The sequence below is a fragment of the Rhinatrema bivittatum genome, chromosome 9 (assembly GCF_901001135.1).
Source record: "Rhinatrema bivittatum chromosome 9, aRhiBiv1.1, whole genome shotgun sequence".
NCBI classification, from domain to species: Eukaryota; Metazoa; Chordata; class Amphibia; order Gymnophiona; family Rhinatrematidae; genus Rhinatrema; species Rhinatrema bivittatum.
This window is the reverse complement of record NC_042623.1, coordinates 123,327,944-123,355,715: the sequence shown is the minus strand read 5'-3', so window position 1 is coordinate 123,355,715 and position 27,772 is coordinate 123,327,944. Positions and strand designations below refer to the sequence as shown.

The window sequence follows — 27,772 nt, the reverse complement described above, 5'->3', positions numbered from 1 at the left end:
ATACACAAAATGCACAATTGATCCTGGTGTTACTGCATATAATTTCTAATTATGCCAGAGTTGATGTGCCCAAGCTTTAGCGTTATCCCTATCACTACACTTTAACAATTTATATATGTCTCACATTTTAAACATGTAAAAGGGATGCGATGCTTTTCAAAAAATTAAATGTTTTATTAAAAATACCAATTTAGATAGAAATATTTCCTAAACAAAATCCATTTCCATAAGAAAAATTACTTGTAAGAAACAAAAATGACAATCTAAGTCTAAAACTGAGATTTCAATTTACATTTGTCATATTAATTTCTGTAATGACAAATATAGCATGTATCACAATAGTGTATTTCAGTAAAATAATTTCAAAATGAAAGATCATTATTTTCTTATTTGGGCAAAACAGGACAATTCAACACAGTCTTGCAAAGATCCAACAAATGAGATGTATAAAACCCCCTAATAAACCTTTAATAGAGTTTTTTTTTCTTTTTAAAACAAGACAACTGACAAAATTACAACACATATTTGACTTAAATGTCTAGGTATTGTACAAATTCCCATCTGTCTTGCAGTGTGGGATATTGGTCAACTTAACAGGCAAAATAAGCTAAATAATACATATTACAATAAATATACAATGTTTACATAAAATGTTGCAGAAGCAAGAAAACAATTGCATCTGCATCAAAAGGTGAGCTGTTAAAATGACAACTATTGATACATTCATTTTTAAAATAGGTCACAAGATGGGGTCACTAAGGAGCTCAAGTCAAAAAAGCCACTATGATGCACATAAAATACATATATATTATAGAAGTAATTTGCTGTATCACCACAAGTTAGCACTGGAGATGTAAACTGAGAATTTTAAATGTATTCTCTTCTGATATTAACAACCCATCCCTTTACTCAAACATGTTGCTCATAAAAGCACAATGGGTAAGGCACAATAGGATTTTCAGTTGCAGAAGTGTGCATAATGTTTACTTAACCAGAAGACAATGTGCATTTTTTGTGCAAGTGCATGCTACAAGACAAATCAAGAGATATTAAACTGAACTTGAAAGCTAAACAGGAATCTTGCTGCTTACGGAGTGGGATGTTTATAGCCCAGAGAGAGAATATATGTGGATTTTTTTTTTTTTGAGGGGGGAGCGGGGTGAAGAAAGGGGAATAGAGAAGGGAAGGGATAAAGTAGTAGGTGCCCAATTTTTGTAACTAGTAAATTAGCAAATAACTACATATAAGTTATTAGTAAACATAGAATTGTCATAACTTCACCAATGCTAAATACTGAAGTACTAAATTATCTTTCAACTGTAGTCTTGCTATATTTTTAGCTCATGACCCAAAATTGCAAACCACTTTTTATATTAAAAGTATGCATAGTCTACTAAAAAAGTATATTCTTGATTCTTCCAGACAGCTGGCTAATAAAAACTATCAAATTATAAATAAATTGGGAAAAATATTGAATCCCAATGGTGCTAGTCATCACAGCCCTGGTACTCACAATAAATACAGCTTTCACAAAATATTTTCCAATATCTGCCAATTGTTTCTTTATTGCTCACAAATTTGAATCCATTACAAGTTGGTATCAGATCTTTCACAAAAATCAGACATTATATATAAAACCTATAAAAGATATTTAGTTTATATCTCATACTTTTTAAGGTGTTTGGTTGTTTTGACTTTTATGTGAAGGTACACCCATGAAATATATAAAATAATGTTAGATTATGAATAAAATATGAAGCTTATTCACTGCAGACATCCTCAAAGAACATTTTGCTACCACCATTTACATTTATATACAAAAACTAAGTACACCTCTATTTTCCTTTCCTAACACACTTATATGTAACACTAAAGCCAAATTAATTCCCCCATAATTAATAAAATTAATATCTACAACAGCAGAAATCTAAAATATTTGACTTGTGATGTGTATGATATACATGAACAGAAAAATACACCCAATAAAATTAGTTCACAGGAACGATAGAAATATGGGCAGTCTTTTTTGGATTGTTATAGCAAAAACACTTCTTGGTGCAAAAATACAACCACATGTGAAAAAGCATAATAATTTTGTGTTCCTCATGCAAACAACTTTAAATGCACTGGTAATGACCAGAGCACCAAAACAAATGCATGACGTTATTGTTCTATCAGCTCAATACTACTGCCTTGCTGCCAAGTTCCTTTGGAAATTTAAGATCTGTAATGTCCATCAGATCTTAATCAATGAAAATATTACATTATAAAAAGCACTTAATAAGGAAGACGGCAGTCAAACAGGAATTTTCCTGCTGCAAATAACAGTCCTAGCGTGGTTCAAAGTCTTCTCAGGAGCCTCCCAGAGAGTTAGTTGTGCCTGTCCGAAGACGAAGGTGTGACAAAGAGTTCATGTGCGTGTTTGATGGTTTCAATGGAGTGTTGCATGTAACAGCCTGGGGAAAGCGGTGATGGTATCGATCCAATCGAAGATATTTCACTGTTACCAACTTTCCTGTTGTAAAACAAAATCATTTTGGTGTTTAATTGTATTTATTACAAATCCGAGAAAATCACTAAAATATTTTTAGGGAAAATTTTGAGATTTCAATATATAAACTAGTTTTGAATTTTCCAGTTTAAAATTTATATTTAATATAAAACAGTCTCATGGAAAACTATACACTAAAAAGGAACTTAACAGTATTAATATAAAAAATACAAAGACAAAATTGATATACTGCATTTAATTCATAATTTTCAAGTAAGTAGCTGAGAAATCCTAACAGCATCAGCTTTTCTATCACCACTAGATCATATTTGTTAACAGATGCCCTCTTACAGCAAACTCACAGCTAGAGCACACAATTAAATATTTATGAACTGAGTTTCTTCCATGTGCAACAGAAACAGAATCCACACATAGTTGCATATTATTTATATTTTATATACAGAGCTATTCTGAAAATACACCTTAAATATAACAAATGTTTATGTAATCAACTTCTGTAATGCATGCAGGAACAATTTTTTTTTCTCAATAAACAGCAAAATAATAAGCTGCAATACTTTTTATTGTTCTGTGGCTACATCTCTTATGAAACACCTTACAATTAGAAGCATAACTTTTGCCATCTGAAATTTCATCTTAAAAAAAAAATCCCATGTTTTCTCAAAGCTAATGCTACATTTTTTTTTTTTTTTTTACAAAGTAATTTAAAAGCATGGCTGGAAGTTGTGCATTCAGGCTCAGCGAGGGATGCTCCTTTCCAGACCAATGAGCAATGCAGATGCTGCTCTTGTCCTTGAGCTAACACAGGATCCTCAGAGCCAGACATCATCAGGGGGGTAGGGGGAGGAAGATTTCATAGACTGAGGGCAAAAAAGGGGGAAAAAAATAAGGAAAAGAGAAAAGGCAAAATAAAATACAAAGAAAAAAGCATTTGGTGTATGCATTATACATAATGAAGTATTAAAGCAAAGTTATAGTACTTACCTGTAACAGGCATTCTCCAGAGACAGCAAGACACATCAGCTCACAAGTGGGCAATGTCATCCGACAGTGCCAAGGTGGAAAAGCTCTCACAGAGCTTTCAAAATCAAGAGGTTCTGAGTATATGTAGGGGTTCCTGCACAGCTGCCACCATGCAAGTCTTCTTAGTCTTTATATTTATTTATTTATTTATTTAATTTATTTATTTATTTTTATATACCGAAGTTCTTGTAAGAACTACAAATCACTCCGGTTTACATAAAACGATGAAATGCCCAAAAAAGAGAAAGGGGCTTTACATGGAACAATAGAACAGAATGCCAATTTAACATAGTAATAATGAAATATTATAGATACAATTTAACATAGTAATAATGAAATATTATAGATACAATATAAATACGAGAAACGTTTGAACTCAAAATCGTTGTTCAGTTAAAGTCATGATAGTAAAAGTCAGTGAGGTATCCCATAATTTAGGTTATCCTCCCGTCTAGGCTGTATTAAGAGTCTGGGAAGGCTTGGTGGAAAAGCCAGGTCTTCAGTTTTTTTTTGAACTCTTGATAGCAAGCTATCAGCTAATCTTTAGGTCTACAAGGGAGGAGGATGGGATTCTGCAGCTAATTTGTCCTATCTACTGAGAATATGTTACTTGTAAGCAACTTCGCTTTTTCCATAGACAAGACCACAGTAATCAGCCATACAAGGTGGTGGTGGGGGAAGGGGAGGAGGGAAGAAGACAACTCCCAAACTGAAGGATGTATGTAAGTGTGTGTGTGTTTTGTTTTTTTTTTAAACAGCAGTGGAACATTCAATCCATGCTTTGAAGAGGCAGGAAGGAAAATTGAAGGAATTAGTTAACTAAGCTTTGAGAACTGCTTGGCCAAAACTACTATCTTGACGCAAAACATTTTCTAGGCAGTAATGAGCAGTAAAGATATGGATACAAGACCAGACTGCAGAATTCAGCTTCAGGGCCTGGGTGTCTTTAGCCACCAGCAAGATGAGGGTCCGCTGGCTGCCAACAGGTCCTCTTTCTTCAGCCGCCACAGGATGGTAGTCATGGTAGTCTGCCCTCTCGATCTTTGGTCACCAGTCAGGTGAGTTTTGCTGGTGGACACCATGTCTTGTCTTTCTATGGCAGCCTGCCAGACCATGAGATGGGCAGCAGAAAGAGAAGAGTTACAAAATGTCATCTCCTGCTGCCACGGGACTAGTCTTGCAATAGGAGTTGCTTGACTGGCTCTGCAGCAGCAGATGTTTAAATGTGACTCCTGCTGCTGGCGTAGGGAAAGTATTGCAAGCTCAATGCAGTGGCAGTTTTAGCTGAACTTAGTCAGTGCTGCGTTGCCACTAAAAATGGCCTTGTGTACATAGGTTGCCGACCTCTGCTCTAGCTACTAGAGAACCTCTGTTTTTACCCCATCAGGCAGAATCTCATCTTTCTTGTTCATAACCAGGGATAAATAATAACTTTCCCATGTCTACATGGCTAATGGTTTATGGAATTTTTCTCCAGGAGCTATGCTGTTTTCATCCCCTCCAATGGCAATAAATTCTATAGTTTAATTTTGCACTTAGTGAAAAATACTCTTTGGTTTGTTTTAAATGTACTACTTATTAGCTTCATGGAGTGTCCCCTTCTAGTATTATTTGAAATGGTAAATAACCATTCCTTGTTAACCTGTTCCAGCCTACTTATGATTTTGTAGACTATCATTTCTTCTCAGTCATCCCTTCTCTAGGCTGAGGAGCCCTAGCCTGTTTAGCCTTTCCTCATAGACTAGCTGTTATTTTCCCTTAATTAATTTTGGTTGCCTTTATACCTTTTCTAGTTCCATTATATTGTTCTTGACAAGGGGTAACCAGAACAGAACACAATATTCAAGGTGTAGTTGCATCATGGTTCAAAATAGAAGGATTATGATATGCAGTTTTATGTTCATTCCTTTCCTAATACCACCTAACATTCTATTTATTTTTTTGACCACTGGAACACACTGAGCCAAAGATTTCAAAGTTATTCCATAATGATATGTAATAAGAAACCCATCATCAGCCGAGGGTGATGATGTCATCAGGGGGCGTGGTTTCGGGAGAAGACTGCAGCCTAGTAATAGAGATCAGGTTCTCTATTACTAGGCTGTTACAAGTCAGGCAGGGGTACAGGGAGGTCCTACAGTGGAGCTGATTGCAGACATGTGTCAATACATGGACTCACGATTTGGGATAAGATCACAACCCAGGAGTGGTAAAGAGCTTGGTGGTAGGGGGGACATAGGGGGTTGGCAGTTATTTTTTGGTGCAAATCAGGAGGAGGCAGACAAGTCAGTTGAAAGGAGGATACGGGAAGGGCAGGGCTTATTCATAGGTGCAGGGAATGGCGAGCAGGGTTTCCTGGGACCTAGTCCAGCGGGTCGAAGGCAAGGACCAAGGGGTAAGATAGGGGCAAAAGGTCGATAGGGTGGTTGAGTCTTTTCCAGCTCCAGAGGAAGAGGAGTTGCCAGAAACCTCGCAGCAGGAAGCATGTCGGGACCAAGATTGGCGTTCGGGGACGGAGGGTCCAGTGAACAGCCAAATACAGGAGGCAGGTGTCTGGAGCAGGAGCTGGTAATGCAAATAGAGGTGACACAATAAGCACACAAGGGGTGGTTAAGAAGCATAAGAGGCCCAAGTTATCTACTTCTTCCAGTTCTTCTACGACATCATCCAGTTCAGCAGAGTTAGCGCCATTAGAGGACAGTGTTAGCGGAAGGGCCAAAACAGGACATGGGACATCCAGCCCTAGCATCATTGACTGAATTGTGGGAAGGAGTGCCCAAGAGACTGGTTAAGCGAATCCAGAAATGCAGATTCGTTGATATTTTCAGGTTATTGGAAGGAAGAAGGGGGAGAAGAAAGGACAAAAAGGACAGGTCAGGGCCAAAAATTTCAAAAAAAAATATAGTCAATTGGACTAGGGGTTTCTTACGGCTTGCGAGTGTAGTGCAGCATTTTGATCCAACCCAGTATGGAGCGTTGCTGTCCTATGCAGACAGCATCCTGGATGCCTTTAAGGATTATGACGGTTGGGCTTGGTTCAACTATAACAAAAAGTTTCGGGATAAGATGGCGGGTAACAAATTTATGTCCTGGGGGTGTCAGGACATTCATCTGTGGCTCACACAGATTACCAAAGGAGTGGGTACGGGGAGAAACGCTGGAGATAGAGGAGTGGGTAGCACTATGCAAAGCAGGGTGGGATAGTAGGGGTGGTAAGAGTGGATCCTTTCGTGGGTCAGGGGGAGGATGCAAGTTTGAACTGATTAGCAAGGGGTTTGGGGGAGGGTCGGACATTTGTTGGCGTTTCAATAAACTCACCTTTTTCCAGAGTGCAAGTTTCCCCACGCTTGTGCCTCATGTGGAGGGGCTCATCCCGCCACCAAATGTACACAGGGACACAATACCACCATTAGCAAAGGTGGTAAATCTTCATGTTATATGAGAAAGCGGATTCACCAGTAGTTCCAGTTTTGCGGGAGTTGCTGCGGTTTTATCCTGATGCAAAAGCAGCGAGTTTAAGGTTTGGTTTTAGTTTTCGGATACCGTATGTGGTGCCAGGTCGGGGGGGGGGGGGGGGGGGGGGGGGAGGGCTCAAAATGCGAGGTCGGGTCAGAGGTGGCTAGAGAAAAGTTGCGCTCTGAATCGCAGCTGGGGAGGATTGTTGGCCCTTTTGATAGACCCCCCGTTCCCTAGGATGCACTTGTCACCATTAGCAGTTATACCCAAGAAGGCAGCAGGAAAGTTCAGGTTGATATTGAATTTGTCCTCTCCGGTGGGCTCGTCAGTCAACGACTTTATTCCACGTGATCAGTGCACAGAGAAATATGCTTCTTTTGATGAAGCAGTTGGTTTAGTAAGAGTAGCAGGACAAGGAGTGTTATTGGCAAAAGCGGATATAGAGTCGGCATTTCGGTTGTTACAGATTCATCCTGATAGTTTTCCCTTATTGGGTTTTGTTTTTGAGGGAGATTATTTTGTGGATCGTTGCTTACCCATGGGTTGCGCAATTTCGTGCGCTTACTTTGAGGCATTTAGTACATTTATTCAATGGTCAGTAAGTAGTGCAGCAATCAGGGTGTGATGCTATACTGCATTACTTGGATGATTTTCTTTTCGTGGGACCTCAGCAAACAACTATTTGTCAAGAACAGTTGGCCAGTTTTCTCAAAGTTACCAGCTTGTTAGGTGTACCCATCGCAGGGGACAAGACGGAAGGCCCAGTGAATTGGCTAACCTTTTTAGGCATCGAATTGGACTCAGTAAACATGGTGTCAAGGTTGCCAATGGATAAGGTAGTCAAACTCAAGGAATTGGTTAGTTTGATTAAGGGGTCCAAGAAAGTGACTCTAAAGTGGATGCAGTCACTCATCGGGTCCCTTAACTTTGCCTGCCGAGTGATACCCATGGGTCGTGCCTTCATTCGGCGGCTTTCATTGAGAACCGTGGGTGTGAAAACCGGACATCATTTCATTTGGGTGACGAGAGCTGTGAAAGAGGCATTGGGGATTTGGGATAGGTTTTTAGACTCCTTTAATGGAGTGTGTATGATGCAGGTAACTGAGGTAGCCAATAAAGATTTGGAATTGTATTCGGATGCAGCGGGGGCATTGGGTTTCGGGCTTTATTTTCAGGGGCAATGGTGTGCAGAAGAGTGGCCGGTAGATTGGGTAGCAGAGGGAATTACGAGAAACATCACATTCTTGGAATTGTTTCCGATAGTGATAGCCATGGTCATTTGGGGCAATAGATTACAGAATAAAAAAAGTAGTCTTCTGGTGCGATAATTTGGGGGTTGTGCACGTGATCAACAAGCTGTCAGCCAGATGTCCTCTGATAGCGAAGTTGTTAAGGGAATTAGTTTTCTTGGGCCTGACCTGGAATGTTACCATTAAGGCTAGGCATGTCCCAGGTACCTTGAACTTGATTGCCGATGCTCTCTCTCGTTTCAAGTGGGATGTCTTCCGGGCATTGGCTCCACAAGCGAGCGCGGAAGGAGAGGTATTTCCGGAGCATCCTTGGCAGCTTGGCAGGACGACACCTGGAGACTGATTCAGCATTCCAGATCTATCAGTTGCTGTGCAGCTTGCAAGAAGGGAAAATGGCGGGCTGAAGGACGAAGACCTTCCAGCAGAGGGTTCTGTGTAGGTGGCACCGCAGAGCTGGGCCCCGGAATATCCAACTCCGCCAGGCACTGAGATATTAGGTCGGAGAGATCTTCCTTGGGAAAGAACCGCCTCATGGTTCGATATGGCTCCATCCCTGAGGGAAGTTCCCCCTCCTCGGAGGGTTCTGAGTCGGTCTCCGAGACATCAGGGTCCGCCTGAACCGGACTGCCAGGAGGCGGTGCACGATAAGGGCGCGAAGGTCCAGGGGCAGGGTCCACTGGAGCAGCAGCAGGAGCAGCCGCCCCTGTAACAGCAGGGCCTGAACGGGAAGCTGATTGCATCTGTACAAAGGCATGGATCCCCTTAAAGAGATCCACCCATGAAATGGAGGTGGACTCAAGTCGCCTAGGTACCAGATCCCCCGGGATTCCCGGCTGTTCGAGACTGCCTGCGAGATCCGGGGTGGCCCCTGGAGAACTATCCACAAACCTTGGTTTGTGGATAGTTCTCCAGGACTGGTCCTGGCCCGAGGCTGGTCCTGGCCCGAGGACTGGTCCTGGCCCGAGGCTCCCACTGCCTCCTCACATTGGGCACAAAGGGAGTCTGGCTCCTCGCTGTGCGTGGCTCTGAGTTGGCATGCTGAGCAGAGGCCGTGAGCTTTCACGCCGGAATCAGGAGGCGCCGCCGCCTGGGACACCGGGGCATTCGATTGGTCCATTGCGCTAAAGTAATATGCGGCAGTAATATGCGCTTAATACAACGTGCGCTCAATGCTAAGCGGCAGCTATATACACTTAATACAATATGCGCTCAATAATATGCGGTCAGCAATATACGCAAAACACAATATGCACTCAATAATATGCAGTCAGCAATATACACAAAACACAATATGCGCTCAATAATATGCGGTCAGCAATATACGCTAAACAGAATATGCGCTCAACAATATGCGGTCAGCAATATGCGCTCAATACAGGCGCCTATCATGGGCGCTCAATACCTGAACCGGGCCAACAAAATGGCGACCACCGCGGCGTGCCGCATGCAGGCAACGCTGCCGATCCTCGACTTCGGAGACCAAAAGTAAAAGTTGTGCGCCTTACCTGATCCTCGGTGCTTCCCGGCTAGAACCCGGGCGGTCTCCGGCTGCGGGGGAGAGGGGAAGTACCGTCACCACCGCGCTTGAGGAATGCACCCGCTGCCTCCCAGGTCCACGCCGGGACCGAGGCGCCTTTTAGCCCGCAGGCTTGGTCCTTGCCGCGATTCGGCCACCGGACCGAGGCCTAAACCTCCGAGGGAGCACGGAACTCACCCCGGGAAGCTCAACTGGGGGAGGTACCAGTGGTATCACCGCAGGAGCGTGGGGCTCGATGTTCCTGTAAAGATTTTAGAAGTAGAAAAGTAGATTGGAAACACGCTCAATGAGCGTGCAGGCTCTCCAAACTGCTTTGGAGACGGAAATTACTGAAGAGCTTCACTTCCTGTGGGGGTATATGTACCCGTGCTGACGTCAGATCCATCTCCAACTGCTAGCACGAGCACACTATACCCATTTGTTCTGAGTCCATCTGGCTACACGACAGGAAATATGGGGCTTTCCGCGGATTATAATTCTACATTTGGGGGTAATGACATCGGGAAGCTGACCTGTCAGGATTTTATAACGAAAATGCGGAAGGACCTGGTTAGTATCATGAATCTGATGCCAGGAGTGCAAATTGGGTGGTCGGATATTATAATCCATATGAAGCATCACGCCGAGCCTTTATGGCGTCGGGGTGTTAAAAAAACTGAACCGACAAATGGGTAAGTGATTGGTTTCCCAGGGTGGTTTTTGGATACGGCATGATTGGTCGTGGGAATTCCTGGGCGGCTTTTTCCGGAGGAATGGGGTTCATCTTTCTGATATTGGGAATGACCTTTTTAATAATGCGTTGCAGGAAGGACTTGAACAACAAATCCGGTTTTGATTAGGGCTGCAGTGGGGGAACAAAGATAACCAGAAGATTATTTTTGTTTGTGGCGGAAACCTGAGCCCTAAGGGGTATTTGTGTATTGCACTGTAAAGGTTATTGGAGGGGGAGGGGGAAAGTCTCGTGTAGTTTGGGGCTGCTACATGGGAAGGCCTATGAGCAATGGGGGCTGATGCTCAGGCCGATGCTTACCCTCGCTTGGGGCTGCGGCGGGGTAAGAGAGGGGGTATGTCGACGGAGTCTTACCATTGGGACGCGGTGGTAAATGAAGAGGGGTGAAGGAGACAAGGGGGAGGAGGGGATGGGGGCATATTATTTGGTTGTAATTGTTAACAAGTTGTGGGGCTCGGGTTAATTTGATAATAAACTGCGGCCATGTTTAAATCCATATGGTGGTTATGTGTGTTTGTATGGGGGATGGGAGTGAGCTGCTATCTTGCTTCCTGTGTTATTCTCTGTTATAAACAAAGTTGAGAACTTTGCACACTGATCTTTTTTCTAGGTCATTTATGAATTATAAACACTGGTCCAAGGACAGATCCCTGGGTCACTCCACTATTCACTTCTCTCCAATTTCTTCTCACAGCTCATGATCTAACAACTTTCAATAATTTTGTGTAATCTGTGAATGTAATCATTTCATGCCCTTTTCAAATCATTTATAAATATATTAAAAAGCACCAATTCCAGTGCAGATCCCTGGGGCAAACTAATTTATTTTATTTATTTATTTAAGGCTTTTATATACCGACTTTCTTGATACGACTTTTTTCTATACGACTTTCTTGATACCTTTCTCAATGGAGAAAGGTAAATTTCTTGAATTTACCTTTCTCCATTGAGAGAAATTAACATTCAAGTCCTACTCAGTTTTGTATTCAATCTGCAAAAAGACATTGAAAAGGTCCCTCATAAGAGATTCATCAGGAAATTAAAAAGTCATGGGATAGGAAGCAAACATATTCAGGAAAATCCAAACATATCAACAGACTTGGCCTTGTCCACGTGTTTAACAGATTAAAAAAAAATCTAATGGAAAATTCTTGTTGTCTTTGCCCTATTTATCTATGTCTATCCAGATGACCAGTAATTTTGTTCATCAGAATAGCTGCCACCATTTTGCCTGGCACCAATGTCAGGCTCAGCGGTCTATAGTTTCCTGGATCACTCCATAAACCCTTTTTAAAAATAGGCATGTTGTCTACCCAATTCTCAGGTACAGTAGTTTTGCATGAGAATTTAGAGATTACTAGTACTAAGTCTGTAATGTAATTTTTCAGTTCAGTTCTTTAAGAATGCTGGGATTTATACCATCTGGTCCAGATGATTTCTTCCCATTTAGTATATCTATTTGCTCTATTATATCTTCTTGGTTCATCATGATTTGATTCAGTTCCTTTGAATTTTCACCCTCAAAGAATTTTTTTGGCATAGCTATCTTCCCAACACACTCTGAAATAGAGAATTTATTTTGTATTTCTGGTTTGGCCTTGTCTTCCCTGTGTGCCTCTTTTACTCATCAGTTATCTAGTGGACTAGCCCCCTTACAGCTTTTAAAGATTTTGAGCTTTGTCTCTCCAACTTGCTTATTTTCATATACTTGTTGGCTTGCCATATTAATGCTCTACATCTAACCTGCAAGTGCTTATACTCTTTCCTATTTTCTTCATTTCACTCAACCTTCCAGTTTTTAAAAAAATGTCCTTTTGGCTCTAATGACTTGTTTTACCTCATCAATAAACTAGGCTGGCAGTCATTTGGTCTTCTTTCTACCACTTTTTTTTAGTGCATGGAATACTTTTAATCTGGGCTTCCAAGATGGTGTTTTTAAATAGGTGGTATCTCCTGAGGACATGTTAAAAAGGATTTATTTGGAATTACTGAATTTTTCCTCAGGATATTCTCTCAGTATAAAAAATGTTTTATTTGCCTAAGGTTAGATCTTAGGTGTCCCTTGTAGATACCTCACCTGGATTAGTTTTGCCAGATGAAGGTGATAACTTGACTGCTCTACTTTTTGAAACCTGGGAAGTGTATTCCAGAGTATTACACTTATGGTAACCTATGTACAAGAGTGATAAAAAATATGCTGCTTAAAATGTTTTTTTTTTATATTAAACGAGAAATTGTTCCTTGATAAAAATAAAAATTTGCTATTTTTCTAGATGAGCCTAAAAATACACAGCATAGATAGAAAATTTAACCAAAAAACCCCACACACATACAAAACAAGAGTATTTGCATTGGGTGTGAGTTTTTTTTTTTTAAACTAAGATTCCCATGCAGTGTTATATAATTCTAAACCGTGTCAAGCATCTCTTCTATGATTCTGATCAATTGGAGAAATTTCTTCAAAACAGATTGTGAATCCATAGGTTTGTGGTTTACAGTGATGCCATATTGCCATATCTAGTCACACTGGTCTCTTTTTCTTATTGTTATTCATTGTTGAATGCTCCCTCTAATATGGTCTTATTACAGTGATCAGGTAATTGTTAGATTGTTTTGCCTTTACAATTTTTGTGATTATCACATTCTTTTTTTTTAAGATTTTGTTTATATATTCTAAAATTCAATACAAAAATATCCCCATAAATTTAAACTTTTAACCTTTGTGATCATTCCTTTTAGTTTTTTCCTATTTTCCTCAGTCTCCCTTTTTAAAGTTAAATGATACTGCACTAGTTTTCCATAATGTTCTCCTTTCAGTCATATTAAATTTGATTGTTATGATCACTACTGCTAAGCGGCACCACTTACCCTTCACACTAGATTCTGTGTCAGAGTGAGGATTAGGGTCCAGAACTAGTTGATCTCCAATGAGATAGTCATTTATGGCAGTGGTTCCCAACCCTGTCCTGGGGACCCCCCAGCCAGTCAGATTTTCAGGATATCCACAATGAATATGCATTAGAGAAAATTTGCATGCATTGCCTCCATGACATTCAAATTTTCTCTCAAGCATATTCATTGTGGATATCCTGAAAATCTGATTTATGGCATCTAGAAATTTTACTTCCCTAGCATGTCCTGATGAGACATTCACCCAATCAATATTGGGATAACAAATCTCCCATTATTATTGTCTCTTCATCCTGGCCACTATACTTTTCTCAAACATACATGGAATTTTGTCTCCTGCAAGGCTTTTATCCTGTTCGACTCGATGCCATCCTTAACATATTACGCCACTTCTCCACCAATTTGACCTGGCCTATCATTTCAACATAATTTGAGTTGATAGGCCATTGAAATCCCATTGATTATCCTCTTTCTACCAGGCCAATTATGTCTACTATTTCATTCAATCTTTTTTAGACTTCTGGCATTCACATACAGACAACTCAAAGTATGGTTTTTTGTTTTTTTTTAAATTATATTCACAACCTGCTTAGCAATCAAAATGGTTAGTTTCTAATCATTTCTGCTTTTTATTAGATGTACCTGGGCTAATTCTGCCTTTACCAACACCTATCATGATATTCTAACTTCCTTGTCATGCCAGTATCCTCAGAAGATAACTCACTCCTACCTGTGTGTGATTTAGTTTAAAAGTTTTATGTACTGCCTTTGGGCGAAGTTTTATGTACTGCCTTTGGGCGAAGTTTTATGTACTGCCTTTGGGCGAAGTTTTATGTACTGCCTTTGGGCGAAGTTTTATGTACTGCCTTTGGGCGAAGTTTTATGTACTGCCTTTGGGCGAAGTTTTATGTACTGCCTTTGGGCGAAGTTTTATGTACTGCCTTTGGGCGAAGTTTTATGTACTGCCTTTGGGCGAAGTTTTATGTACTGCCTTTGGGCGAAGTTTTATGTACTGCCTTTGGGCGAAGTTTTATGTACTGCCTTTGGGCGAAGTTGCATTTTTTTTGTAAATCAGGGTGATTTGTATCCCATATAGGAACCTCGGAATATAAAAGCTAAAAATAAATAAATAAATAGATAAAAGCTGCTCTGTCTCCTTTTTAAATACCAGCTGCCAGGTTTCACCCTGTTTAAAATAGAACCCATGCCTTGCAGATACGCTCCACCTTCCCCAGAACATTGTCTAGTTCTTAACAAGTCTAAAGCCCTCTTCCCTGCACCATTGTCTCATCCACGTTGAGTCTCTAGACCTTTGCCTGCTTTTGGGGTCCCGCATATGGAATGTGGAGCCTAAATTTGGCTCTCCCTTCTACACCTTGTATCACTGGTGCCCACATGTACCAAAACAATTGCCTCCTCCCTAGCCCTGTCTAAAATCCTATCTAGGTGGCAAATGAGGATCACCAACTTCACATCAGTCAGGTGGGTAACCAAGTGATCCGCACATTTACCAGCCTCCCAGCTATTTACGTTCCTAATAACTGAATTGCCAACAACCACCAACATCCTAATCCTTTCCTCCTGGGCACATACCCTTGGAAAATACATCTTTGGTGCAAAACAAAAATACTGTATCACCTGAAGGGCAAGTATTAACTACAGGATCATTTCCTGCCACATCAGGATGATGCTCTCCTTCCAGATGACCTTGCACCTCCAAGGAAGCACAGCAGCTGCCAGTCTGGAGACTGCTTTCTGTCCCTGAAGGTCTCCTCTACATAACTTTGTTTCAGCTTCTCCAGGTCTGCCATTTAGCCTCCAGAGATTGGACTCTTGTCCTGAGAGCCTGGAGCAATTTGTACCAGGTACACACATACAACCTCTCACCAAGGAAAGTGGAGTAGCCACCTAGTGAAGTAGGGCGTGCCCTATTGTCTGAGGGCCTCTATATACTTGTTTCCTTCATCTTCTCCAAGTCTGCCACTCCAGCCTCCAGAGACCATACTTACCATAGATATGGCAATATGTGGATAAAATTGGATTAGCCCCCATCCTACTACTGGACTGATCTCTGCATTTTTATGATTAGTTATTAAAAGGAATGGGAAATGCTTAAAGTTTTGGGTCCTTAAAACACAAACTGTATGAATTTCACCTTCATCTTACCACTGGGGTCTAATTGGACCCCACACACTAATGTGCTTCCGTTATATAAACACCAGAAATTATTTTCAGCTGCCATTTTAGGAATTTGTCATTTAGCCTATGGTAAGTCTTATTCAAATGTTATTCTAAACTATTCTACTTTATTCTTCCAATAGCAGCTATTTATTATTTGGACTTCAAAAGACCCCAGAATTTGCAACTTTCAATGAAGTAAGTTTAAAAATGTATAACTACTGTTTCTTTGCATTTTCAGTCGATAAAAACTTGCAGTTCCACAAATTGACCACAAGGACATTCCAAAAGGAAAAAGAAAGATGTGCACTGTGTGCAAGAGAAGTTGATAAGAAAGTTAGTCAGATATGCAGTTTTCAGAAAACCTGTCTGTCGTGACCACAGTACACAAAAAAACCTGTTGTGACAAATGCATCTAAACCTACAGTAGATTCATAGCAGGGAGTTTAGAAATATTCACAAACACTGAATGGTATTTTTTTTTTTATTGTATTTTGTCTTCAAAATGTAATGCAAAATTTCATGTCTAAGTCAATTTTATTTGTTTTGTTTATAAATTTGTGAATATGAACAGATTTCTCTTAAGTCATATTAATATTAAGAAAAATTGGTCACAACTTTCTTGTGTTTTCTATATTGAAATAAGGCATGTTCAATGACAATGATTTTCAAGGTCAATCAACAAAACTGCATGGGGTCCATTTGGACCCCATTTGGTAAGATTGTGATGTAAAATGTTGGTAGGATGAAGGTTAAGAGAACAATTTAGAAACTTAATATGAATTTAATACAACTAGCCTCTTAAAGGTCTGATACTTGAAATTTAAATAACTTCCTCATGAAAACTCATTCAGGAACTCACTCGACTACAAACAGCATCTCACTCTGCTAGAATGGCATTCCACTTAAACAGAGGGCTCTCACAGGGAGATTTCAATTTATACTACCATCTAGTCCTCAGCCTTATTTACAACTTCTTTAATGGAATTAGGTTTGAAGCCTAGGGTAAGGTCTATTGAGTAAATAAGTCACACAGACAATACCCAACTGAGATATAGAAGGCATTGCCAGGTTCAGGAAAATCTTACCTTTAATACAGGCTAATACTTAACCTCTTTAGTTTAATCCTAACTTTTACATTCAAGTAAGAGAATGTTCCCTTTCTCTTCCAAAAACACAAAGTCCAAATGATTCAATAGAGTAAAAAGGAAATTAAAGCACCTTTATATCTCCTCATAGTATCCCAACTCTCAGAAATTCATTCAACTCATTCCGCTAAATACTAATGCAACGCAACAGATTTCTAAAATGAATAACCTAAATATACTTAAAAATCTGGAGTATCAACTGAGGTTACAAAGGAATCCCTTTCTCCTTGAGAACAATTAAGTACCAAGATGAAAATATCCACTAAAGCAGTAAGAGCGGCTGTATAAAATTTGAATTATCAATAAAATACATCAAAATTCTCTCATGCAGTAGACAGATTCAACCACATAGGCCTGCAAAAGGAAAGACATTTCTGATCTCAGTAGGTCCTGAGTCCTAATTTCGCTTTGACACTATTAGTATTGTGTATAGATTGAGGAGGGAAAAATAGTCTTATTCTAAAATGGAAAATATGCATAACGGAACAAAATGAAAAAGTGAAGAGGTCTGAATATTTTCTGAATTGCTTATACACAATAAAATGCTATTGCTAATTATTTTACTTAGTGAGAAAAAGCATGATTGCAGAAACACTGCTTGCATTAGAATTGAGATAAGATTATTAGTATTAGACATATGAAACTGCATTTGTGATATTAGAATTATATGAAGACTTTTTTCTGCAGAAAAGTCTGACTATCTCTACTACCATCTCAGAATTGTGCAAAATTCTGATCACTCTCTCAAAAAAAGATACAGTTGCACTGGAGAAAGTACAGAGAAGGGCCAAAAATGATAAGGGCATAGAATGGCTCCCCTATAAGGAAAGGCTTAAAGAGGTTAGGTTGCTCAGCTTGGAGAAGAAACGGCTGAGAGGGGATTATGATAGAAATCAAAAAAGTCAAGAAAGGTATTGAATGGGTAAACGCGAAATAGGGATACAAGGACAAGGGGGCACTCCATGAAGTTAGCAAGTGACATTTAAAACAAGTTGGAGAAAATTCTTTTTCATTCAGCGATTAATGAAGTTCTGGAATTCGTTGCCAGAGGATGCGGTTAAGGCAGTTAGAGTAGCCAGGTTTAAAAAAAAGATTTGGATAAATTACTGAGGAGAATTCCATAAACTGCCATCAATCAATAGGTAATAGCCACTGCTTGTTGCAAGCATTAGAAGCATGTGATCTATTTAATGTTTGGGTACTTGCCAGGTACTTGTGACTTGGATTGGTTGCTGTTGGAGATAGAATACTGGGCTTGATGGACTCTCAGTCTGACACAGTATGGTATATCTTATCTTCTCTTAGAATAGACATATTGGCATTAGAACCAGCCAGGCCATGTGATAGCTAGACAGCACCAAGTTTACAGTAGATACATTTGCTTCTATAGATATGAGCTAATCTCAGGAAGTACTATAAGACCGAGGAACTACATCATCCCTGGCCATACACCCAGAACTGGCAGGTAAGCCTGCAGAAAAGAGGAAGTACTCATCTACAGCTAAATGCATGCCCAGATAGGCAGGAAGAGACCTTTCTGTAGTTTAAAATAAACTTCTCCTACGATATTTGCAGTTAACTATTCTGAGGGGCAGAAACCATTCTGAGATCATATTTTAAATACATTTTTTCAAGTATTTAACAAGAGAAATGTTTCCCTTATAATGAGATACTGGAATACTTCCCTTACATTACAAAGAGACATTAAGAAGATATTACAGTGTCTCAAAGAGGAAGCAACTACATTAGGTTCAGACAGCACAAAAAGGGGACAGCATACCTCTTTTAGTGAGAGCAGAGACACTACTGAGCACGTGACACTTAACATGCAACTCATGAACCCCCCATGTAATGTGATAAGAACAAGGAACCAAATTATATCCACACAGTCAGAAAGCCCTACACCGTTAATCCAGACCTGGATGGCGTTCCATACTAGATTGTAGTCCAGTATCAGTTCTGCAATTAAGTGTATAAAAGAGGGAGATTTGGAAGCAGTTCTTTTGCAGAGAGCAAGCTACAGACTTCAATTTCAGCTTGCAATGACAACTGTGATCCCAGTGCTGCAGTGCCCACTCCCAGAGAGCCAGAGCCAATGCCCCTGCCTTATAGGGACCAAGGGGATCACAACAGAAAACCAATACTTGCCCACCTGCCTCGGATTGTCCAGCAAAGCAAGCTGAGCAGGGACACAGAGAAGATAAGGCCATCGCGGAAAGATCAACTATTTCTTTGCTTCGGTGTTTACTGAAGACGGTGTCAGGGAGATGCCCGTTCGAGGTTTTCATGGTTGATGATTCAGATGGACTGAACCAAATCACGGTAAACCTGGACGATGTGGCAGGCCTGATTGACAAACTGAAGAGTAGCACCTGGACCGGATGGTATACACCCCAGGGTTCTGAAGGAACTAAAAAATGAAATTTCAGATCTATTAGTAAAAATTTGTAACCTATCATTAAAATCATCCATTGTACCTGAAGACTGGAGGGTGGCTAATGTAACCCCAATTTTTAAAAAGGGCTCCAGGGGCAATCTGGGAAGCTACAGTCAAGTTAGCCTGACTTCAGTGCCAGCAAAAATAGTTGAAAGTGTTCTAAAGATCAAAATCACAGGACCTATAGAAAGATTTATTGGAACAAAGTCAGCATAGCTTTACCCAAGGCAAGTCTTGTCACACAAATCTGCTTCACTTTTTTGAAGGGGTTAATAAACATGTAGATAAAGGTGAACCAGTAGATGTAGTGTATTTGGTTTTTCAGAAGGCATTTGACCAAGTTCCTCATGACAGGCTTCTAGAAAAAGTAAAACATCATGGGATAGGTAGTGATGTCCTTTTGTGGATTACAAAACTGATTAAAAGACAGGGAACAGATTAAATGGACAATTTTCTCAGTGGAGAGGGGGTGGGCAGTGGAGTGCCTCAGGGATCTGTACTGGGACCTGTGCTTTTCAATATATTTATAAATGATCTGGAAAGTGAGGTAATCAAATTTGCAGATGATACAAAATTATTCATGGTAGTTAAATCACAAGCGGATTGTGATAAATTGCAGGAGGACCTTATGAGACTGAAAAATTGGGCATCCAAATGGCAGATGAAATTTAATGTGGATAATTGCAAGTGATACATATAGGGAAAAATAACCCATGCTATAGTTACACGATGTTAGGTTCCATATTACGAGCTACCAACCAGGAAAAATCTAGGCATCATACATTGAAATCATCAGCTCAGTGTATTGCAGAAGTCAAAAAAAAGCAACAGAATGTTAGGAATTATTAGGAAGGTGAATAAAACGGAAATGTCATAATGCCTCTGTATCAATCCATGGTGAGACTGCACCTTGAATACTGTATACAATTCTGGTCGCCGCATCTCAAAAAAGATATAGCTGAGATGGAGAAGGTACAGAGAAGGGCAACCAAAATGATAAAGGGGATAGAACTGCTCCCCTATGAGGAAAGAGTAAAGAGGTTAGGACTTTTCAGCTTGAAGAAGAGACGGCTGAGGAGGAATATGATAGAGGTGTTTAAAATCATGAGAGATCTAGAACAGGTAAATGTGAATCTGTTATTTACTCTTTCAGATAACAGAAGGACTAGGGGGCTCTCCATGAAGTTAGCATGTAGCATATTTAAAACTAATCAGAGAAAGTTCTTTTTCACTCAACGTACAATTAAACTCTGGAATTTGTTGCCAGGGGATGTGGTTAGTTCAGTTAGTGTAGCAGGGTTTAAAAAAAGGTTTGGATAAGTTGTTAGAGAAGAAGTCCATTACCTGCTATTAATTAAGTTGACTTGTATAATAATCACCGCTATTATTAGCAGGGGTAAAATGGAAAAGACTTAGTTTTTGGGTAATTGCCAGGTACTTATAGCCTGGCTTGGCCACTGTTGGAAACAGGATGCTTGGTCTGACCCAATATGGCATTTTCTTATGTAATTAACTTTTTCTCATTTATCTTTGTTCTTAGATCAGTCTCAGAAATAGCCTGAGTTCTTATATAATCATAGTATTGCTTATCCATATTTTATTGCCATTGCCTTTCCCAAGTTATTTCTTTCTAGAATTTCTGTTTCTCTCTTATTTCTGTAGGGCCATACAGGGCAAACATCCCACCCCACGGCCTCACTACAGACAATATGGAGGACAATACCAAGAGGTCTATATTTGCTGGACTGAGCTATCTGGTGTTACAGTGGTCAGTTTGCAAGAAAACATAAGAACAAGAATATGCCATACTGGGTCAGACCAAGGGTCCATCAAGCCCAGCATCCTGTTTCCAACAGTGGCCAATCCAGGCCATAAGAACCTGGCAAGCACCCAAAAACTAAGTCTATTCCATGTTACCGTTGCTAATAATAGCGGTGATTATTATATAAGTCAACTTAATAAATAGCAGGTAATGGACTTCTCATCCAAGAACTTATCCAATCCCTTTTTAAAACACAGCTATACTAACTGCACTAACCACATCCTCTGGCAAATTCCAGACTTTAATTGTGCGTTGAATGAAAAAGAACTTTCGCCGATTAGTTTTAAATGTGCCACATGCTAACTTCATGGCGTGCCCCCTAGTCTATTATCCGAAAGAGTAAAAAACCGATTCTAGACCTCTCATGATTTTAAACACCTCTATCATATCCCCCCCTCATCCGTCTCTTCTCCAAGCTGAATAGTCCTAACCTCTTTAGTCTTTCTTCATAGGGGAGCTGTTCCATTCCCTTTATTTATTTATTTATTTAATTAATAGCTTTTATATACCGACGAACGTTGGGAACATCTCGTCGGTTTACAGAGAACAGAACTGAGCAACAGGCTTTACAATTATCATATAATTATATAAGGAACATTAAAAAACATACAATTAACAGTGTAGATTATACAAGGAACATTAAAAACATACTATTAACAGAGTAGAATATACAATAAATAATTAACTAAGTGGTATGCATGATAGAGGTTATCTTTATCATTTTGGTAGCCCTTTTCTGTACCTTCTCCATCGCAATTATATCTTTTTTGAGATGCGGCGACCAGAATTGTACACAATATTCAAGGTGCGATCTCACCATGGAGCGATACAGAGGCATTATGACATTTTCCGTTTTATTCACCATTCCCTTTCTAATAGTTCCCAACATTCTGTTTGCTTTTTTGACTGCCGCAGCACACTGAACCGACTATTTCAATGTGTTATCCACTATGACGCCTAGATCTCTTTCTTAGGTTGTAGCACCTAATATGGAACCTAACATTGTGTAACTATAGCATGGGTTATTTTTCCCTATATGCATCACCTTGCACTTATCCACATTAAATTTCATCTGTCATTTGGATGCCCAATATTCTAGCCTCACAAGGTCTTCCTGCAATTTATCACAATCTGCTTGTGATTTAACTACTCTGAACAATTTTGTATTATCTGCAAATTTGATTATCTCACTCGTATTTATTTCCAGATCATTTATAAATATATTGAAAAGTAAGGGTCCCAGTACAGATCCCTGAGGCTCTCCACTGCCCACTCCCTTCCACTGAGAAAACTGTCCATTTAATCCTACTCTGTTTCCTGTCGTTTAGCCAGTTTGTAATCCACGAAAGGACATCTCCACCTATCCCATGACTTTTTACTTTTCCTAGAAGCCTCTCATGAGTTACTTTGTCAAATGCCTTCTGAAAATCCAAGTACACTACATCTACCGGTTCACCTTTATCCACATGTTTATTAACTCCTTCAAAAAAGTGAAGCAGATTTGTGAGGCAAGATTTGCCTTGGGTAAAGCCATGCTGACTTTGTTCCATTAAACCATGTCTTTCTATATGTTCTGTGATTTTGATGTTTAGAACACTTTCCACTATTTTTCCTGGCACTGAAGTCAGGCTAACCGGTCTGTAATTTCCTGGATCTCCCCTGGAGCCCTTTTTTAATTTATTTATTTATTTAACACTTTTTCTATACTGAACTTCATGGTAATAACCATATCAGATCGGTTTACATCGAACAGGGTAAAAACTGAGACAAAATAAACATATGAGCAGAAGTGGCAAAGTTACATGCAACAAGGAGGGAGAACTTGGAGGTTACATTAGCTATCCTCAGTCTTCAGGTATAATGGATGATTTTAATGATAGGTTCACCCTATATAGGTTCCCTGGCACATGGACCTAAAGACTAGGAACCAAGTGAAAACTTAAATGTTAGTTTTGACTAGTCGGCCATAAGGAAGTCAGATTTTTTGTGTTTGTTCTGGTGATAGTACTGAGCTTTTGAATGTGAGAACTTTTGGAAACATTTTCTGTTAGAAAAACAGCTTTCTTTAAAAACTGCTCTATAACTTCTGAGATGTGAACAGAAAGCTGGAAATAGAAGCAGAGAGGGTAGGGTGGACCTTAATGAGGTCCAGTAATTCCTTTAAAAACTTTACTCCAAAAATATGATCGCTCAAGCATGAGATGTCTGGAAGCCTTTTCTGCACATTACTACTATATTTCTATAGCACCACTAGAAGTATGCAAATAAATGAGATGTATACAAATAAATGAGAAAGTTATTGTTCCATAGACCGTACAATATATTCAAAACAGGACAAATAGACTTGGGAACTTTCCTTTATTATAGAACATAAATCCATCTTCCCTACTTCTGAGCTGGCAGGCCAAAAGCTGGGCCGGGTGTGGACAAACCCTAAGAGGGATTATCCCTTAGCAAGCCCCTTTACAAAGCCCTTTAGAGAAGCTATTTTAAACCATCTGTCTTGTCTTAGCTTATCTTATTGTCTAATCAAGATCCATTGTGTACGTTGGCTATTTAGCATGAGTCTTGTAGACAATCTAATCGTTAACTGCATAATTTACTTGCCACTGCATAATTTACTTGCCACAGTGCTTAATTCAGTGGGTTCTGCAACTCACCTCCATCAGCAATATGGAAGGAGGAAATAAGATCCTGGTTAGTATAGGAAGGGTCATTAAAAGGCTCCTTTATTTATTTAGACATTTTATATACTGTCACTCCATGTCAAGATCACATCGATTTATAAAAGTAACATTCATAGCCATGAATTAATAAATAATGACTGGTAACAGAGGCAGTATTCATAAACATTTATCAAATTACATGCTTCAATATATTTGACTAAAGATCTAGGACATAGGCGAGAAGTACAGAAAATAAAGTAGTAACAAATTTCACATTTTAGACAGTATGTTGAAATGATTCTTATGTTCTCTCATTAAATTTATTCCTATATTTCAATTAGTATCTCTTCTCCTTGTTTTTGAATCACTCTACTTTCTGATGTTTTAAGTTAGGTTATATGAATTTTTGAATAGCCAAGTTATTAGCTCACATTTAAATCTCTTTCTATCTGGTATCAAATGTAACATGTCAGGTAGAGTGCCATAGCTTTGGACCTGATATGGAAAACACATGGTCTCTTACTTGCATCAGATGCATGCTCTGTATTGTGGGAACAGTCAATAGTCCTTTATTTTGAGATCTTAGTGCTCTCTGAGATGTGTATGGTTTTGAATATTAGTGTTAATATTTTAAAATAGATTCAGGCTTGTACTGGCAGCCAGTGCAGTGAGATCAGTGAGGGGGTAATGTGATCAAATTTCTTGGTTTCTAATAGTCTTGCTGAGGCATTTCATAATAATTGTAATGGTTTTAAAAGACAAGCTGGAAGAGAAATAAGGAGTTATAGTAGTCTAGGTTTGAGAAAATTAGAGTTCGCAATACAGTACGGAAGTCCTCGAAAGTTAATAAAGGTTTCAACTGATGTAATATATGCAACTTGGCGTAACCTGTGTTAATTTATTGATGTGTTTTTTCATCGTAAGGTTCTCATCTAGCTGGATACTTAAATTCTGTACTTGATTTGTGGGAGTAATTTGGAAATTACCCAGGTCTATGGGCTGGTGGTTTAACTATCAGAATTTCTAATTAACCAAATGGTTTCAGTTTTTTTAGGGTTTAACAGTTTAAGTTGCGATAGTTTCTGCTGTATTGCTTTCAAATAGGTTGAAAATGTTCAATTCTGTATTTTCAAATGATTTGGAGAGAGGAATGTAAAACTATGTCTGTGTACAAGAAGGTAATCCCTAAATCCACCAGTAATTTTACACAGTGTGAGCATATAGATGCATTGCCGAAAGGGATGAGCCTTGAGGGACACCTGTATCGATATAGAACATATCAGATATGTGATTTCCCAATTTGACTTGGAATGTTCTATTAGACAGAAAGGAGGAGAACCATCTGAGAACACAGCCATCGATCACGATGTTTCTCAGCTGATGGCACAGCAGGGTATTGACTACAGTATCAAATGCGGCTGTTAGGTTGATTAGCACTAGAAAATAAGATTTATCAGCATCAAACCCTTGTAAAACAGAGTCCATTAATGAGTAATGTCTCAGTTGAACGATGCTTCCTAAAGCCAAACTGATTTGGGAAGAGAAAATCTTGGTCTTCCAAATGATTTACAATTTGGATAATATTGCTCTTTCAAGTACTTTTGAGAGAAAGGACAAGTTAGATATTGGATGATAGTTGTCCCAATCGTAGATTCTACCAGTTTTATTTTTTAGAATCTACTTTATCACAGCTTGTTTTAACCCACATGGGTCAATTCCTTCGAAGAATGATTAATTAGGGATGTGATTGCTGGAGTAATAACAGTGTACTTGTTTCAAGGAACTGGCTGGAATTGGGTCACATGGGTGAATAGCGGGATTAATTTTGGCAATGATCTGATTGATTTCAAGATTAGTTACTCTGTCGAACGTGGCCCACTTAACCAGGTGCGTTTGTGGGAGAACAGATAGGGAATTGTGTTTTGTCTAAAAAGGATGTGGCATATTCATTGCAAGCGGCCTTTGAGAAGTTATAGTTTCTCGAGATGGAAGATGATGGGTCCTTAATTACATTTTACATATTACCCCATGGATCTGTTTAGTATAGTAATCTTTTTTCACTTTATTGGTTAATGTGCAATATTTTGTTTTGATAGATTTATTTTCCTAGGGATTCAGGAGATGGGTATTTCTGCGATTGTTTCTCTAATTTTCTAAGACTCTGTTTAGTGCTTTTAAATTATCATTGTACCAGGGCTTCTTATGCTTTGAGGTATTCCTTTGTTAGTAGTTTTCATCTTGTCAGGACTGAGGTTTTCAGCTATGTCATTGACAATCTGATCCCAGGAATCACATGCTGAGGAGGTGGTTGAAGAAGGTTATTTTCTACTGATTCTGCAACTATCTCCACGCCTATCTTTTTCCTGAAGGTAACATATAGCAAATGTTGCTTACCTGATGTAACAGGTGTTCTCACAGGACAGCAGGATGTTAGTCCTCACAAATGGGTGACATCGAGGATGGAGCCCACCACGGAAAACTTCTGTCAAAGTTTAGCAGAACTTTGACTGGCCCCTACTGGGCATGCCCAGCAAGGCACTGTCCCTGCAGCCAGCAGGGGTCTCCCTTCAGTCTGATTTTCAAAGCTACAGGCAGTGCCTAAAAAGTAAAAAATAAAACGAACCCAACACCGCGGGGTGGCGGGCGGGTTTCGTGAGGACTAACATCCTGCTGTCCTGTGAGAACACCTGTTACATCAGGTAAGCAACATTTGCTTTCTCACAGGACAAGCAGGATGGTTGTCCTCACAAATGGGTGAGTACCGAGCTGAGGATGTCCGAGAAATGCACCAAATGTACCCAACGGCGTGCAAAAGGCACAACAACTGGGGTGGAATTTGGGAAAGGGCATCCGCACCCCACCGGGAGGTGGAAGGGTGTTGGTACATCATGTTGGAAAAAGGTTACGCAAGACAGATTGGCCGAAGATGGAGTCCTGTCTTCCAGCTTTGTCCAAACAATAGTGGGCTGCAAAGGTATGGAGAGAACTCCAGGTTGCAGCTTTGCAGATGTCAGGAAGCGGCACCGATCGAAGGTGTGCTACTGAAGTTGCCATGGCCCTCACAGAGTGTGCTTTAACACGGTCTTGGAAAGGAATGCCAGCTTGCTGATAGCAGAAGGAGATGCAATCCGCCAACCAGGAGGAAAGAGCCTGCTTACCCACAGGTTGCCCTAACTTGTTAGGATGGAAGGAGACGAATAATTGAGTGCTCTTCCTGTGGGCAACTGTACGGTCTAGATAGAAAGATAGAGCCCGTTTACAGTCCAGGGTATGCAGAGTCTGTTCCCCGGAGTTGGAGTGGGGCCTGGGAAAAAAGATAGGTAGTATGATGGATTGATTGATGTGAAACTCCGATACTACCTTAGGTAAAAATTTAGGGTGAGTGCGTAGTACCGCCCGGTCCTGCAGGAGCTTAGTGTAAGGCGGATAGGTAACTAGGGCCTGCAATTCACTAACCCTGCGAGCTGAAGTGATAGCTAAAAGGAATAACACTTTCCATGTGAGATACTTCAAGTCACAAGAGTGTAGAGGTTCGAAAGGAGGTTTCATGAGACGACCAAGAACCAGATTAAGGTCCCAAGATGGGGCCGGAGGACGTAAAGGTGGCTTCAAATGGAGCAAGCCTTTAAGAAAACGTGTTACCAGGGGTTGGACTGAGATAGAGACACCCCCCGAAACCCTTATGGAAGGCGGCTACCGCACTGACATGCATTCTAATGGAGGAGGTCTTTAGACCTGATTCAGATAGATGCCATAAATAGTCCAAAAAGTTAGAGATTGGACAGGAAAGGGGATCAAGGGACTGAGAAGTGCACCATGATGTGTACCTTTTCCATTTGTATGAGTAAGAACGTCTTGTTGAAGGCTTTCGTGAAGCTATCAAGACACGAGAAACTGATTCGGAAAGGTTAAATGGCTGAAGGACTAACCTTTCAACATCCATGCCGTCAGGGACAAGGCTTGGAGGTTGGGATGGAGGAGGCATCCGTCGTTTTGAGTGAGCAGATGCGGGTCCTTTCCCAGAGGAATGTGTCTGCGGATGGAGAGATCCTGGAGAATTGGAAACCATACTTGGCGTGGCCAGTAAGGTGCTATCAGGATCA

The 27,772-nt window shown here is 40.0% G+C and overlaps 1 protein-coding gene across 1 annotated transcript in view; it reads right to left on the bottom strand.

The window, feature by feature from the left end:
* Positions 1 to 451: 451 nt before the first annotated feature.
* The window catches only part of LEMD3 (LEM domain containing 3), a 334,102-nt gene continuing 306,781 nt past the window's right edge, over positions 452 to 27,772 (bottom strand). The window contains exon 13 of the mRNA XM_029615649.1: positions 452 to 2,515. Coding sequence (XP_029471509.1) covers positions 2,352 to 2,515 — 164 coding nt within the window. The 3' untranslated portion in view covers positions 452 to 2,351. The remainder of the gene's footprint in view (positions 2,516 to 27,772) is intronic.